Here is a 16,108-nt window from a genome sequence, read left to right as displayed (position 1 = left end):
ATAGTATGTTTGATTTGTAGGTGGTTATCCTTTCCTCCTTTATAACTGCTCGTGGTTGTGCCCTTTTTAGGGTTCCGATAGTTGTCTTCATGAAATTGTATACCTTTAATATCCCTCGTAGTTTCTTTAGTTCTTTGCTTAGCCCTCCAATTCTTTCTTGCCACCAACCTTGTTTTTCCTCTAGACTCGTCTTCGTACTTGTCTATTCTTTGGTTAGACTTTCCTCCTGACATATGAACTTTCTTTCTGATGTATGACCCTTGTTTAGATTTTTTGTTCCTAAGGACTTTCCTCCTATCGTACAAACTTCTTTCCTGACATATGGTTTGTACGTAGAGTTGTTCCTCTGCCTTTCTTCCTCCCTTCACCTAAATGGCATATGCCAAGGTAGCCTGTACGGGTGGACCTTGTAGTATGGCTGTCCTCTTCCTTGGCCCTCATACGACATTGATTGTTTTGACGCATACAAAAGCTTGCCTCCACTGTACAACAAATTGCGTACTTTGTCCATTAACTACTCGTAACATGCTACCTTCCCTCCAATTGTATATCCAACTCCCAAATCTCCTCTTTGTATGACTGTGAACTCTACATTTCTCTCCTTGCTTTGTTCGTCTGGCTAACTTGTACTCATTCTCCCCACGACTTAGGAAAATTATTTTGTGAAGTTGCTTTCCCTTTTCCTCTTTATTTCTTATACTTTTCCTTGTTTTCTTTGCTTCTTGTTTTCCATTTTTTCTAATCCATCCTTTTATTGTTTTTCTTAAATGTACTTTTATGCAAGTCTCTGTACATTTTTCCTCGCTTTGGTTCCATACCCCTTACTGTTCTGTCCTTCTATTCAGTTCTTGTGTGTAGTATTTCGTCTTTGATTTACTTGGCCTCAACCATTTGAATATATTGAGAGATTCATTCTTGTCCCTTGGTTTCCTTTTTGAGGCTTTCCCCTCCTTATTTTGGATTCTAACTTCAGACACATACCACATACAAGTGCTTGGGTATGTCTATTAGCACTTATTTTCACATGTTCCCAAATATTCGAGATCAAATAGTTTGTCCACTATGGGGGCTTGAGTCCCACTCCTTTAAAACTCCCATCTATATATGTCCCTCTGTATTTTTGGTACCACACTACTACTTCTCCATTCATTTTTGGAGGTTCCGTTGGATTGGGGATTACCCGCCATAGAGCATTTGATTTTTTTTTTTGTAGGGTGTTTCTTCCCCTTCATTTTTGTAATTCTTGATTCACAAATGTATAAATCATCCGCCTTTACTACTGCCTTCAGGGGTGGTCCTAGAGTTGCACCATATTCCTCCAAGTTGATTTCTTCCTCCAAGTCTTCCTCAGGTCTATCGTCCTTGGTTGCCTGCTGTTTTGCTTATTCTTCCTTTGCCTCTCTGTCAATATCATAGGCAATGAATCTTTCTCTTCTTCCCTTCTAGGGTGCTCTTAATTTCCAATAGCTGTTAATCCTTACTCAGAGTGCAGGGGGGCCAATTAGAGCATTAGTAAGATGTTTGTGTACCTCTCAAAATCACTATTCCTTTGACATGTTTTCTTACTAATCATTTTTTGGGATCCATTATTGACTTCTTCTAGTTCTCATCCGACCTATAAGGTCCTTGAATTATTACTGGATCTTCTTCTATCATTCCTTGGTGGCTAAATGTCTAATCACTCTTGGTGGCATATCCCAGCATGTTGATCCCCACATTACAAATCTTCCTTTCCTGGTAGGCTTTCAGTTTGGACCTGTTCACAAGTTCCTTGATAGGTTTGTCTTCTAATGTTGATAGCTTTACAACCCCATTGTCCCCTACTTCTCTTATTGTATAGGGTCCTAACCAATGGACTTTAAACTTACCCGATTTGATTTTGTTACGACTGTTATATTTGAGAACTAACTGCCCTGACCAGAAGCTCATTTTGTGTAGGTGTTTATTGGGCCAAAATTTTCCCTGGCGGTGGGCTACGTCAGTTGCCCATTGCACCGTCATCCGTCTTTCTTCTAATCATTACCAAGTTGGTTAACCATTCCTTTAGGTTATCAGTATCTCCCCATCTATTTATTACTGCTTGCTGGCCATGCATCAACTAGAACGACGTGTGCCCCATTGTTTCCTTATAGGTCATCCAATACACCCAAAGTATTGTAGGTAGTCTCTCTTCCTAGTCGCCTTCTTCTACCCCACATGTCTTGAATAGAACTGATACTATATTTTATTAGTGGCTTCAGCTTGCCTGTTGGCTCTCGGGTAATACGAGCTTGATTGTTAGCTCTTGGGTAATATGTGCTTGCCTGTTGGCTCTCGGGTAATACAAGCCTGATAGATTGTGGAATATGCGGAACTCCCTAGTCATATTCCGGATCACCTAGGTTACAAATTGTACCACTCTATCACTAGTAATTGAAATAGGGATCCCAAATCTGGTGACAATTTGTTTTGTACAAGAATTGAGCAATATTTACTACAATTTTGTCTGGGAGTGCCTTAGTTTCTGCCCATTTAGTTAGATATTGTGTAGTCACCACAATGTACCTGCAGCGTCATCCCGTACTTGTTCTAAGTGGCAATGTACATTGGCCACCACAGTGTACCACAATGATCTAATTATAAGAATCCTCAACAATTACATCAACACATTCATTTCTAATGAATGCAATTTGATTCACTTTCCATGAGATCAAGAGATCACAAGAACATTCCTGGTGAATGTTGGAAGGATGAAAAATCAAGGCATTTGAGGTTGTGTAAAGTTCTCTAAGATACTTGTTAAATAAGATCATTTCCAAAATTGTGATGTTATCTGCGAGTTATCAATCTTTAGTTCAAGCTGCTCAGGGGTGCAAGGAAGTATTGCTGGGCCTAAGGTCCATATATGAAGTTTGGCAGCCTAAGTCTCAATCTTTCAACATACTGATTATGGTAGCTCAAGACTGATTGGGAAAATGATCAGGATGATTGTTGATAAGCTCCCTTTCTTAGAACGGAAGGAATAGGTTATTAAGGGCAGAAATGAATTCTTCCTCACTTTTAATCACTGGTCTGTAGCAGGTATTCTTGATGAGAAAAGACAGTTAAAGACAGTGGAGGTCTGGAAAGAAGAGCTCAGTTAACATGTGTCTTTATCTATACAAAGGATAGATGATAAAAATTGCTTGCAAATGGGAATATTCCATACTTCCATTGATTATTTTTTTTCAACTGATTTTGGGTATATGAAATTCATCAGAGAGACCAGGAGTATTTTGGATGCCAAGTGCAGAGTGACTCGTAATTGGATACAACAATTCCAGAATTTTGAGTGGCCTTCTCATGATCAGGTCGATGAATGGAGAAAGGAGTATTGTAGGGTGCTGGATTAATCAATCGGTTGAATATTATAGTGGGCACCACTTTTTTGAAACTCAAAGTTTTTCCGGCAGGGCATGTTACTTGGTGATTAGGCCATATACAGACTCCAGGTCATCATTTGAGTATCTTCAGATAAGGACCTTGACAGGCTTACTATAGTCAAGGCCCAAGGTGCCTTCTGGAGCTTCAATAAAATCAATTGAAGTTGGAGACGTTGCATAATTTTCAGTGCTTTGTTTATTCGTTCTGCGTTGTTTTCTTCTTGTTTCTCAGTTTGTTAGGCAGTTCTAGGTGGTTGGCAAGAGGACACATCAGCTACTTGCCTGTGTGCTTCAAATCATGATTTGTTACTTTTTCCTTGAGTAGTTTATTTGCAAAAGATTTGCCTCTACTATGAGCAATTCAGTTGGAAAGAAGGAGTATCCTCATTTGCTGTAATCATGATTCTCTTGAGATTTGGTCTAAAGCATGTTGCATTCCCTATTTTGTGTAAAGGGAATTCCGAGACCACTTCTCTTCTTCTGAAATTTTTTGATCTGAGGGAACTGAATAGAATAGTTTTAAGTCTTACATGTTTAGGACAAGATGTTTATGCTGTATATGTTTTTCTTGATGCAATATCAATTCAGAATATGGAGTTGCAGACTTTATCATCATATTTTCTCCAAGTTGTGTACTTGTTTCACATGAATTAAACATTCGAAGCATAGGTGGGTTTGTCAGTTCATTGTTTATGAGCTTGTGTTTATTTTTCTTAGTGTTCTTTCAAAGGAAGAATTAAACTACTTTAAATGACTAACAGTAAGCAGGAGTATGCTAGTGGGATCGGTAAGTAGAATCTAATGATGATACATATGGAATTGTTCATGTAATGCATTAGGATTGTTCATGTAATGCATTAACTGAATGAACTTACTGATTTTATGTCAAATTTTTGATGGAGAGTGTATACATCATTTTCATCTAAATTTGCAGCCCTTGGATCTCACACTGGTCTGCGATACTTACTAACATTTGATCTGGGGACAACTCAATTAATTGAGATCTCTTTCAAATTTCTGTTTTTAGGAGTAGTTATAGATTAGGTTTCTGCTCCCAATCGCTGTGATAAATTTAATTATCAAGAGTGTAGCAGAATGTAAATTTACATCTCACTTCCTTAGTATATTTTTAATAAAATAAATCTGCTAATTGTTAAGTGTCTGGTATAATTTAAAGTAGATCTGTAGTTTTTGAGTAGGTATACCCACCTTGGTTCCATATAAACAAAACTGCAGAAGGATTCAACATCTGGTTGATTCTTGTTACTTGGCTACTGAGCCTAGTTGTTTGTTGATAGGAGATGGTAAATCCTTAGGATTTTCTAGGACATCAGGCAGAATAGCCAACAGCTCAATCAAGTACTATTTGGGTTATGTTGAACATGGTTGAAAAAGCTGTGATACATCGCTAAAATTGCGATATATCACACGTCAGAAGCTCCAGCAACATTATTGCAGTTAAAATTGCCACTGAGAAAACAAAAAACGCGTGGTGCTTTTTTACCAAAAAATCGTGAATAACTTGCACACTTTCAGCGGTAAAATTGGCAACAATGTCAAAGGTAAAAAAAATTAGGGTTTTTAATCTATTATTAACATACACGGGTTTCTGAGAACAAACATTTGTGATAATTAACAAACATGAGGTCCCTAGATGCAGTTTTATGCAGATGCAGGTTTCATCTGAGACAAACATGTGTTTCATCTGAGACAAGCGACCTCCATATGCGGGTCCGAGATAAACACGACCTCCATACATGGGTCTGAGACAAACACGATCTCCATATGCGGGTCTGAGAGCAAACACGACCTCCTTTAATTCTTCCACTTCCCATAATCGTAGGGTTTTATTCTTTTTAACTTTTTTCTCTTCTACAAATCACATATTGACAATGATAATTTTTTTTGCATATTAATACTTAACAATGTAACAAGGTATAATATTATTCTATAAATTAAACTAATAATTAATAGTTATTATATTATGTAATGTCTATAGTGCATTAGCTTATATTATAAGCCTATGTAATAATTTTATATTGTTATTACATGATAAGTTTATATTTTGTTACGTAATATATTATAAGTCTATATTATTATTATTACATAAGAGATCTATATTATTATTACAGAAAACTAATAGCAATCTCTTTTGAACTTTAGTTGTAGGTGCAATTTATGATTTATGCTCTTTAAGTTTCATTGATTTTGAAACTTGAACTGTTCAGAAGTTGTAGTTCCAAGGAGTTTGACTTTGATATGTATTGAACTCAATTTTATTCAGATGCTGCACTTGTTTTTTGCGATATGATTCCATCTTAATTTGCAATTTCCTAATTAGTAATTGCTATGTATTTAACTCAAAACCTTGATTAATATATGATGGATATTTCAAATCAATATATTTTCTACAAATTTGGTGTATATCTGTGTCTTATTAAGAATATTTTAAGAAATTATATATTTTCAAATGTTCAATAAAAGTGTCGATTTATTACTGATTTTTTTTTGCTGTGATTTTGGTCGAGTGTTTTTCAAAAAAATTGGTTTGGCTGAGTTATTTGCCGAGTAGGAGTTTTCCAACTATGATATTCACTTTCAAAGTAACAGATAAATAAAATAGGATTAGTAGGCATTTTATAGATCTTTTCATTGGGCTTCCATTGGCAATTAGAGATAGGTTCATGTGTGTGTGCATATCTGGGTCAAATTTTCTCAAACCTCTAAAATTTCCAAATCTTAGCTACATAATTGCTCCCGTAGTCATTTGGCATAATTTGTGGAACCTCATACTGGCATTCTTGTGTTTGAGCTGGTTTCTCAACTTATGCAACAAAGTTACAAACATCTTCTGGTTAAATGCAGAAGCTTCATTACTTGATGTCATCCAAACTCAAAGCACCTGCCAAAGCTTACATTTGTATTCCTTCTTCTTTATTCCATTTAATTGGCCCATGGTTCATGGCCTGGAATTTTGTACCGATTATAGTTTAGGTTGCAACTAATAGTCACAAAGATTAAGAATAGCTAGTATTCAGCTGTCAGGATCAACACATTATTGCTTAACTTTTTCTTTTGAGTTGTATTTTTGTTTTATCTTTTGTGTGAATAAACTAATTCTATGGCTTCCTATAAATTTCTCTGAAATGTGATAACATTTTTTCCTTGCTCATGGTTAATCCTCTTTTCAAGATATGTTTGCATTCATTTTGCAGGGCAATCTTTCTATGTCAAGAGCCTATTGGGTGAGTGAGCACTTACTTGCATGGAATTTGGATGTAGAACAAGTTCAATTCCAGCTTTTTGCTAGCAAAAATGCCAAGTTGAATATTACTTCTGAAGGGATAAAAGGTTAGAAAATGCAGATTGTTTTCTATATTTTTATATGCCAACTGGTATTATTCATTGCATAAACCTCCCAATTTAGTATACATACTTTTAGAGTGTTTTTAAACACATTTCTGATGTTTCAGTAGCCTTATGATGCTGAGACTAACTTTTCCTTACGAGATGTTTCACACTCTTATCTAAGAAGGAGAATCAAGCATATGCTGAAAATTATGAGTCTGCAGATTGGGCAAGGCCCCTTGTTGAAGATGATTGTATTTTTGTTTGTCTGGGGAGTCAAGTTTTCTTATAAACATTAGTTAAGTCGGAACAAATATTTCAACCATGGAATACAAGATATAAAGATATATTTGATAAACACGGGCAATCTTTGTGTATGATAACAGATAATCTATGAATACTAGATTGGATGCACTTGATGTCTCAGGTTGCAGAGACACAATGCTTAAGTTCTGAATGCATTATTTTTAGTCTCAATTACCAAAAAAGTTAAGATTCTCCTGCTTTTACAGGAGAGGATTGGGTGATTCAACTTGAAAGAGAATCTGGCAGTCTTCCAAGAGAGGTAAACCCTGTTACATATGCTTATGTAGTGCAATAAGCGTCATTTCTTTCTTGTAGCCTATTTAGTGTTTTTGTCTTTAATGCTGTATGTTGGGAACAAAGATTCCATGATGGCTGTAGCTTCTTAATTAGAGTTCTCTATTTACTATTCAGGTTATTGGGAAGTTTCCTCACATTGCACATTACAAGGCTCTTAAATTGCCGGCTGGTGTCAATGTGAAAGAGCTTGTCAAATCTCAATCAGCAATTGCTTGCATTGATGGTAAAGATAAGCATCTCTCATGCTTTTTCTCACACTTTTATTGTGAAGCCAAAGTATGAATGCCTATAATAAAAATAGAAACATAATCAGGGTTTATAGACAATAAGTTACGGCAACAAGGCTACAGATTGTATCAATTTATAATATTATTTCAGAGAGGAGTCCTTAACACGTCAAGCTAAAAGAATTTAATAGATCATCATAAGTATTCATCGATACAAACTTCTCATGCAGCCAACGGAACTTTGATGGATGCTACTAGTATACAGTTACAAGGTGTTTTGGATGATCTTTTTTCCTATGACGGTCCACTTGGTGCCACATTTGCTAAGGATGCTGTGATGGTTCATCTTTGGGCACCGACAGCTCAGGTATCCATTGTTTTTCTCCTTTATCCTTATTCTAGTTGTACAAAGAAACATCTTGCATATCCTTATTAAGATAATCACGTATTCGTTGTTTTTCCATATCCTTTTACTTTTTCAATGCTTCTTGTGGCGTGGAAATAATCTAACACATTTTAGAGCAGTGTGTACGCCTCTTCATTTATTCTAGTCCTTCAGGTGGTTCATCTATAGAAACAATCCAACTCAAAGAAGATAATGGAGTTTGGAATGCTCATGGGCCCAGAAATTGGGAGGGAAAATATTACTTGTATGAAGTCACAGTTTTTCATCCTAGTAGCCAACGTGTTGAAGTTTGTATGGTAAATGATCCCTATTCACGAGGGTAATTCTCTGCAACTATTAAATAGCTGGACAATCTCTTGTTTTGTCATTCTTAATCCTTGATTGGACTTAACGTGTTTGTTATTTCTGGTTTCAATGCTCTTGATATATTCTTGTTCAATTTTGTAATATGTCAAAAAGACTTTCAGCAAATGGAGGAAGATCCTTGTTTGTCAATCTCCAAGACCCATCATTGAAACCAGAAGGATGGGAAAGCTTGGCTGATGAAAAGCCGCAGTTAGAATCATTTGCTGACATTGTTATTTATGAATTACATATCAGGGATTTCAGGTATGTCTTGCTGATTGTGTATATTAGTTTTTAACTTACTCATTTCTAATGCTAACATCGCATCTTTATGTTAAATTAAATTACTAGCTCTTCAAATCAAAGCCAACAAGAGTAAACAGACTATAAATCATTGAGTATGCTTATGGAGCACCGTCTTGAGAAGGGAAAGGGCACATTTTTTTGAAGATCATGCTTTTAGGCTAATGGTCATCTATGATTAAGAAAGCTTTTCATAATCGGTTTCTGTTATGGTATTTTATGTCTGTTTTGTCACTTCTGTAAGTTAGGTGATCTTAGTTGCAATGTTTGATTTGGGCCTTTTTTACGTGTATTGCAGCATGAATGACAAAAGTGTGAATCCAAGCTTAAGAGGGACATATCTTGGTTTTACATCACATGTATGCTTTCTCATACAAGTTTATTGAACCGGTTAATTAAAATCTATTGCAGTCCTTTCTAATGAAAAGATGCAATATGCGTATTGAATTATTAGTTTTCTTCATAGTTCACATTGTAATAGTGTAAAATCTAGTTTTAAAACATTTTAAATGGACCTAAATCTTCTAATTAGATTACTAATTCCCTTTATAGCACATTTCTTTCTCAGAGACATGGAAAAGTTCCCACATAAAGCTAATAATCCTTCCACATTATTACTTAAAATTGATATGGCCCCAAGAAGGTCTACAAGATGCAATGGGTTTATTAAATCAATAGGTTTCTTCATTTGCTATCTATTTATTGTATAACACTATTTATTGTATAATCTTTACTATGAAAACATTATTAATGAACCTATCTCTTTTATTAGGTTTATTAATGGCAGGAACTTTCCAGAGATATGGAAAACTTTCCATTGAAAGTGAACAGTCATTACATAGTTATCATTAAAATTGTTATGCCCCAAGAAGTTCTACAAGAAGGGCAGAGAATCCATCAACCATGCATTCAAACTAATGAAGGAAAGGATATGAGTAGAGATGACATGAAATAACCAAAATTGACCGAAATATTGCAATAACATTATTCTTGACATTATAATAACTCAATTATAGCATTGTTATACTTTCCATGGCATCATCTTCTAACTTCATTATAAATTTCTCTGTTTTAAAGATTAACTGGTCATTTTCTCTTTGCTGACTTGATTTATTCTTCACGGAGGTTTTCAGATTACATGAGTTACCCTAGAACGTAGTTAGTGAGAGGAACAAAAAGGTTCTGAGTTTGTTTTAGCAAGAATTGTTCAGATTTAGTGGAACACAACTCACTCCAAGCACAAGTTAGCATCCACAAACGGATGGTCAAACAGAAAAAGTTAACAAGTGGGCGGAAGGTTAGTTGAGAAATTACATTTCAGGGCAACAAAAAGCATGGGTCAAATGGTCAACACTCGATTGAGTATTGCTACAATTCTACATATCACATGTCATCAAAATGTCTCCACTTAGATGCAACTTACTCTGAGGAAGCCAGTGATTTAAGAGTACTTAGTGAAGTGTTAGAAATTACTTTTCAGGGCAACAAAAAGCGTGGGTCAAATGGTTAACACTCGATTGAGTATTGCTACAATTTTACATATCACATGTCATCAAAATGTCTCCATCTAGATACAACTTACTCTTAGGAAGCCAGTGATTTAAGAGTAATTGATGAAGTGTTAGAACCTATCGGTAGAAGATGCAACTTGGGAAAATGTGCAGATTCTGATACATTTAGAACTGAAATTGCTTGAGGACAAATAGTTTCCTTTTTCTCTGGGGGGGTGGGGGGTTGGGGGGGGTGGTTAGTGGTGTAATTTTAATGTTCCTCCCTACCTGAGACTCATATTATAAATTTTAATTAAATGCTAAGGTGTTTTCTCATTAGCATTTAAATTAAATAATATTTCACTTCCACTTATAAAGTTAATTAAAAGTTAAAATGTTTCTTGTCTCATTATGGAGGGAATTAAAAAAAAACAAAAGAACTCCTTGCAGTTACATAAGGAATCAGGTTAAAAGGTGATGGGGTTTTTATGTAGAAGTGGGAGGAGAATTAAGTTTTGAACAGGAAATTTGTAGACATGCAGACCAGACTCAGCTTCTGAAGAATACAAACTTTTCAGGACATTGCCTTCAGAGTTAGAAGATACTCTTAGGGTAATCTAACATCATTAGTTTAGCTTGTTAATCTTTTTGTGAATTATGTCATTACAATTTGAACATTAAGTTGGTACTGTCTATGAGAGCTTTAAGAGAATTCCAATTCTTACATGCCCGAGATTTCTAATATTTCGTGTGGTGACAGTCTGTGAAGATTAAGTTGGTACTTTCCATGAGAGCTTTAAGGGTCCGTTTGTTTCGTGGAAGATGACAGGAATTGGTTTTTTCATAATCTGGATTTGAATTTTTTGCGTTTGTTTCAAAATTGGCAAATTGGAATTGGAATTCACAACTTCTAATTTAGCCTCAAAACCAGGTTTTCCGACTTCTTACTAGCAAGTAGGAATTGAAAATCAAAATCTGGAATTGAAAATCAAAACCTGGTTATGTTTTTTGAGGAGTGTTAAAACAATAGATTGAACTACCTTTTGGAGTCTGCCTTTAACTCCAAGCTTATGCATAAAAATGTGCTTCACACTCATCTTCCGAGTGAAACAAATGGTTCAAGTAAAATCCCAAAAAAATAGGAATAAAGAATTGCAAAACCTTGATTTGGCTAAATCAAGATTTGTAGAAATCTAGATTTCTACAATTCCACAAACCAAATGGACCCTAAGAGAATTCCAATTCTTACATGCCCGAGATTACTAATATTTCCTGTGGTGACAATCTGAAGCGAGGAATAATTGTTTAATACACTAAATTCATAGAGTTGGGTGTAATCGACATCAAGAATTAAAAGGAGTCGGTTTCCTAAGTGAGTATGAGAACAAAATGAATCATTCACAAAGGTATGAGAATTATGGAGTTTGAATGCATTTCTCACATAAGCCACAATCTCATAGCCATATATGCTAGGAATTGAAGAGAGTCATACTACCTGCCATTTGCTTTGCTTGGGTGTTGTTGAGAGTCCAACATTGCATAAATAGGATTGCCAAGTGTGTTGAAATAGAGCATGATGATTTTATATCAAACAATGTACTTAGAGCTGAGAATGTTGAATGTTTACAATGTTGTTGTTAAAGTTTGACAGAATGCAGGTGATTATTATAGGTTTAGATAAATTCAATGGTTTCTTGTCTGCACATATTTTCTATGTATCCCATGACATCTTCAAAAATTGTGGCATTATTCTCAAATTTTAAGTAATCTGAAAACTCTACAAGTTTAGTATGAATTGATCAAGTGACCAAAATAAGGAATAGCTATTTCACAATTTTTTTTCGTTTTTCAGAACCACAATCTATTCAAACAGTTAATTCTATACTACACATGCCAACCCCCTACTATTTGTTGCCTACTATTATAAGGCAGGCGGGTAGCCGCCTCTCGATTCTAGACGTAACATGCCAGAATCCCCCCATTCTAGTTATTGTAGGGCGAGACGGCCTAGAGTACTGCACTATGCTTATTTCTATTGATTGATATCTCAGTACTGAAGTTTGCAAAATAAAAAAAAATAGCAGGCAGGGTTCCCCATTACACGTTGATGCATAAATTGATTTAAAAATCATTCATGCATCCTTAGAAGATCTGCATCATCTTTGTGTAGTTGTTCTACTTGGTGAAGCAAAGCTCTGTTTGGTTTTACTTCATCATGGATAATATCTTGCATTGATAGTAGATTAGATTTGTATACTCAATCTCTTTTGCACTTTATTTCAAAGCCATTGTTAGGATCGGTTAAATTGCTCATATTGCAAAATGAGTCAAAATCATTCACCATTTGAAAGTTCATAGATTCCCATGTATGAATAGGGCAAATTCCTGCATGGTAACTGTCATGTCCCCACTCTAGCTCAGTCTAACAGAGACATGTGAGTTAGCTTATTATGGGGTCTTGTAGGCTGACAGGGTTGGATAGAGACCCAGTATGGTTATTCAGTGTTGGGGACTTGGTTTTCTGGTGGGTATTGATCAGTTGGGTGAGTTCCTTGTTTTTAGGAGGCAGTTCCTACATTTATGGGGTTCATTCCTACTTTTTAGGAGGTATGATCATGCCCGGGGCTGGGTTTCCATGAGATGACCCTTTGGGTTCAGTTTCAGAGGGATAGGGCTTGTTTCCTAAATTTTAGGAGCATCCCTAGATTTTAGGGATGAGACTGCCAGTGGATCCTTGATTTCCGACTTCAGTCACAGACAGGTGACAGGATGATTTTATGGTTTGTGATGTCAGTTGGACAGTTTGTGGCTATTTGGGTTATATTTTTAATATTTCTTAAGTTAGCGTTTAATATTTAAATAAGGCTAAGTTAATAGCCATTTTGGAGTAATAAGGGAATTTTGGCCTCATCTGGATGCGTATCCCATGTTATGATAGCTCATTGGAAAGGTCTTGAAATTCTTTAAATCTTCCTCTTTGGTCTCAGGGCAATTCGGTGAGCGGATTTATTACTATGGTGGAAAAGGTCATTTTCTAGTGATATGGTCACTTTAAAATAAGATTTAATTCATTTTTATAGCCAACGCCAATTGGGGGTCACTTTAGGGTTCAAATTACTTTGCAAGGGGTTATAAGGAGATGGGCGCCATTTCTCATGATTATGCATATTTTTCAAACACTTCTTTTCAGATTTGCTTTGCTTGAGCGATTTGCATTCTGGGACGCAAACCCTAGGGTAATTGCTGGCTGGGACGTAACCCTCAGCAGCATTGGGTATTGGTTTGTCAGTAGTTTCAACAGTATTCAGGAGGAAGGTAGATGCCACTTCATCTTGGGCCTACAGTTTGTTTTGTTGGGCATGTTCTTTGGTGTATGGAAGGTGAGTTCTAGCAACCGTACACTGCCATTTCTTGCAGCCGTACTCTGTCATTTGCAACACTTGGATACATAGAAAAATCGGTTACTCAGCAGCAAAATCTTGCATCTTATCAGCCCGTTTTCATCAGCCAGTTGTGGCGTCATTGTTAGAGGAAATGTACTGGATCTTTTATTTGGCTCTTTAATTCAGAGATCTGCCTGGTACGATTTGTATCAACTCTGACTTTACTGCATATTGTTATTTATTTTCAGACTCTTTTCTTGCCATTTGTTACTTCTCATTTCTATGTGGAATAATTATCAAAAACACAAAAACAAACAAACTTTTCTGCATTTCCGTCTAGTTCTACAAGAAAACATTAATAAACAGGAAAAAACAAAAATAAAATAAATCTACAGCAGATTTGCAGCAGAGATCCATCAAGAATCTTTCAGTTACTAGCATATCACATCATAAAACTGATTTGTGTCTGATACTATGTCGCATGTTCACATTGTAAACCTTGGGGTGTGCTTCACTTGACCACACAATTGCCATATTGTTTATCATTTAAAGTTTCCTCGTTCAAGAGAGAATAAAATGTTAGTTTTTTTCAAGAGGATCTGCTGCAAATATATTAAGCACTGCCATGATATTCGGTATGTGTTTTCCAAATGCAGCTATCAATATATTTATATATGAAGAAAGAGTTATGAATAGACACATCTCTTTAGGAATATGTCTATTCATAATATTAACCATTATAATTATATATAGAAATTATATATTGTCTCTTTCTCTTTCTCTAATATATAAATAGTTATAAAATATATATGTATATATATTTATGTATATCTCATATATATATATATATATATATATATATATATATATATCTTCACTAAAGTTTATCAGAACGAAGCTACAAAACATTAACGCTCCCTCTTAGCTAGGGAGGATGAACACAAGATATGTATTACACCATTGGTAATTTTAGATATAACAAAAAATATATCTTTGATCAGATGATATCTATCATTTGATATCACAGATGATATTACAAGTATTGGCCTCCTAGGATATTAAAGATATTCACCAAGTACACAAAAGGTTTTGATATCACATCTGATATCAAGAGTATTGGCCTGCCAGAATATCAACATCTGATATTCACCAAGTACTCAAATAAGGTGTGGTATCACATTTGACATCACGAGTATTGGCCTCCCAAAATATAAAGATATTCACCAAGTACTCAAATAAGGTTTGATATCACATTTGATATCAAGAGTATTGGCCTCCCAGAATATCAATGATATTCACCAATTATTCTTTGAGTAATGGCCTCCCAGAATGTTGAGATGCAAGACATTCACCATATACTCAATTTGTTTGATCTCATAATACAAGTTATTGTAAGATCGTCACCTTACAATATCTTCTACAAATACAAGTGACTTCATTTGGAAGTCGTCGCTTCTTCATGATGTACACAGGGGGTAGGCCCATTAAAATCACATAGTTACAAGGTATATTCATAAATCACAATCCTCTTGACTACTACAATTTATTGATCATAAGAGAATCCATCACAACATGGTTACTCCCTCTAAATCAATATTATTGAGATCACCAAAGGTTGACTGAATTCTATCACCTATCTTCTCCCTCTCTTCCAAGGTTTCTTGAAATGTTAGTCTCCCACTGAATCGATCTCCCTCTTTTTCGGATGTGATGTACCAAGTCAAATCGATGTGTTCCATTGTTCAAAACTTTGATTGTCTACCTTTGATGGCAACCATATAATGATCTTAATTTCCATTTACTATAGAAGGGACCCGTGTATAACGGTGGTTGCGTATTCATTTTTAGGGTTGTGCTTCATGTGTCCCTCCTTGATTTACTCCTGTCTTTCCACTGTGGCAGAAATAGAAAATGTCAGGTATGTTGAATGAGGTGTTCACCCCTTCATTTTTTATTTGGTGGCAATGCTTAATACTCGAAGGAAATGTATTGCCTGGTTTGACCAAAGTGATTACGACATCCCTATTTTCCCTTATATCTCCCGTTTTCCAGTCGACTCCATGCTAGTACCCAAGACAGTGGATATCCTTCACTTTGGAATAGCTATGAACTCCATGCAAATCCGTTTTCTGCCAATATTATTTATGGTTAAGGTGAAATCAATTTGTCTCTTTCTCTGACATATCTGCTGTTGCATGCCTGATATTATCTGTCTTATCAGGTGGTGTGGACTCGTTTGCAACTTCATGAAAAAATCAACTAGACGACATCATGCTAAAATGCTCTTCCACCTTGCACGTTATAATCTCTGTAATTTTGTGGAGTTGCGAAATCATTTATATAGTGATTCAAGAAAATGATCGTTTTCTCCTCTATCAGACCATTGCTATTGAATACTTCATAGAGATCAACATTCTTCAGTTTTCTTGATTCCAAAAAGATTCGTCCTGCTCTGATACCATGTTAGCTTTTTTCAAGAGGATCTGCTGCAAATATATTAAGCACTGCCATGATATTCGGTATGTGTTTCCCAAATGCAGCTATCCATATATTTATATATGAAGAAAGAGTTATGAATAGACATGTCTCTTTAGGAATATGT

The 16,108-nt window shown here is 35.5% G+C and overlaps 1 protein-coding gene across 4 annotated transcripts in view; it reads left to right on the top strand.

Annotated features, from left to right (window-relative positions):
* LDA (limit dextrinase) overlaps window positions 1-16,108 on the top strand; it is a 338,458-nt gene that overhangs the window by 38,097 nt on the left and 284,253 nt on the right. For 2 of the 4 annotated variants that reach the window (XR_016363879.1, XM_089825429.1), the window contains exons 4-10: window positions 6,617-6,752; window positions 7,262-7,314; window positions 7,467-7,575; window positions 7,810-7,946; window positions 8,105-8,304; window positions 8,445-8,594; window positions 8,932-8,992. Coding sequence is in view for 2 of the 4 variants with exons in the window: in XM_089825429.1 (XP_089681555.1) it covers window positions 6,617-6,752; window positions 7,262-7,314; window positions 7,467-7,575; window positions 7,810-7,946; window positions 8,105-8,304; window positions 8,445-8,594; window positions 8,932-8,992 (846 nt within the window). In the remaining 2 variants the exon portion in view is untranslated. Of the gene's footprint in view, window positions 1-6,616; window positions 6,753-7,243; window positions 7,315-7,466; window positions 7,576-7,809; window positions 7,947-8,104; window positions 8,305-8,444; window positions 8,595-8,931; window positions 8,993-16,108 lie in introns of all 4 variants that reach the window. The other 2 variants (XR_016363878.1, XM_089825421.1) reach the window with 1 other exon arrangement.

The sequence above is a fragment of the Cupressus sempervirens genome, chromosome 1 (genome assembly GCF_028749045.1).
Source record: "Cupressus sempervirens isolate cs-2001-9-10 chromosome 1, ASM2874904v1, whole genome shotgun sequence".
Taxonomy (NCBI): Eukaryota; Viridiplantae; Streptophyta; class Pinopsida; order Cupressales; family Cupressaceae; genus Cupressus; species Cupressus sempervirens.
This window is presented reverse-complemented; position numbering and strand designations above follow the sequence as displayed.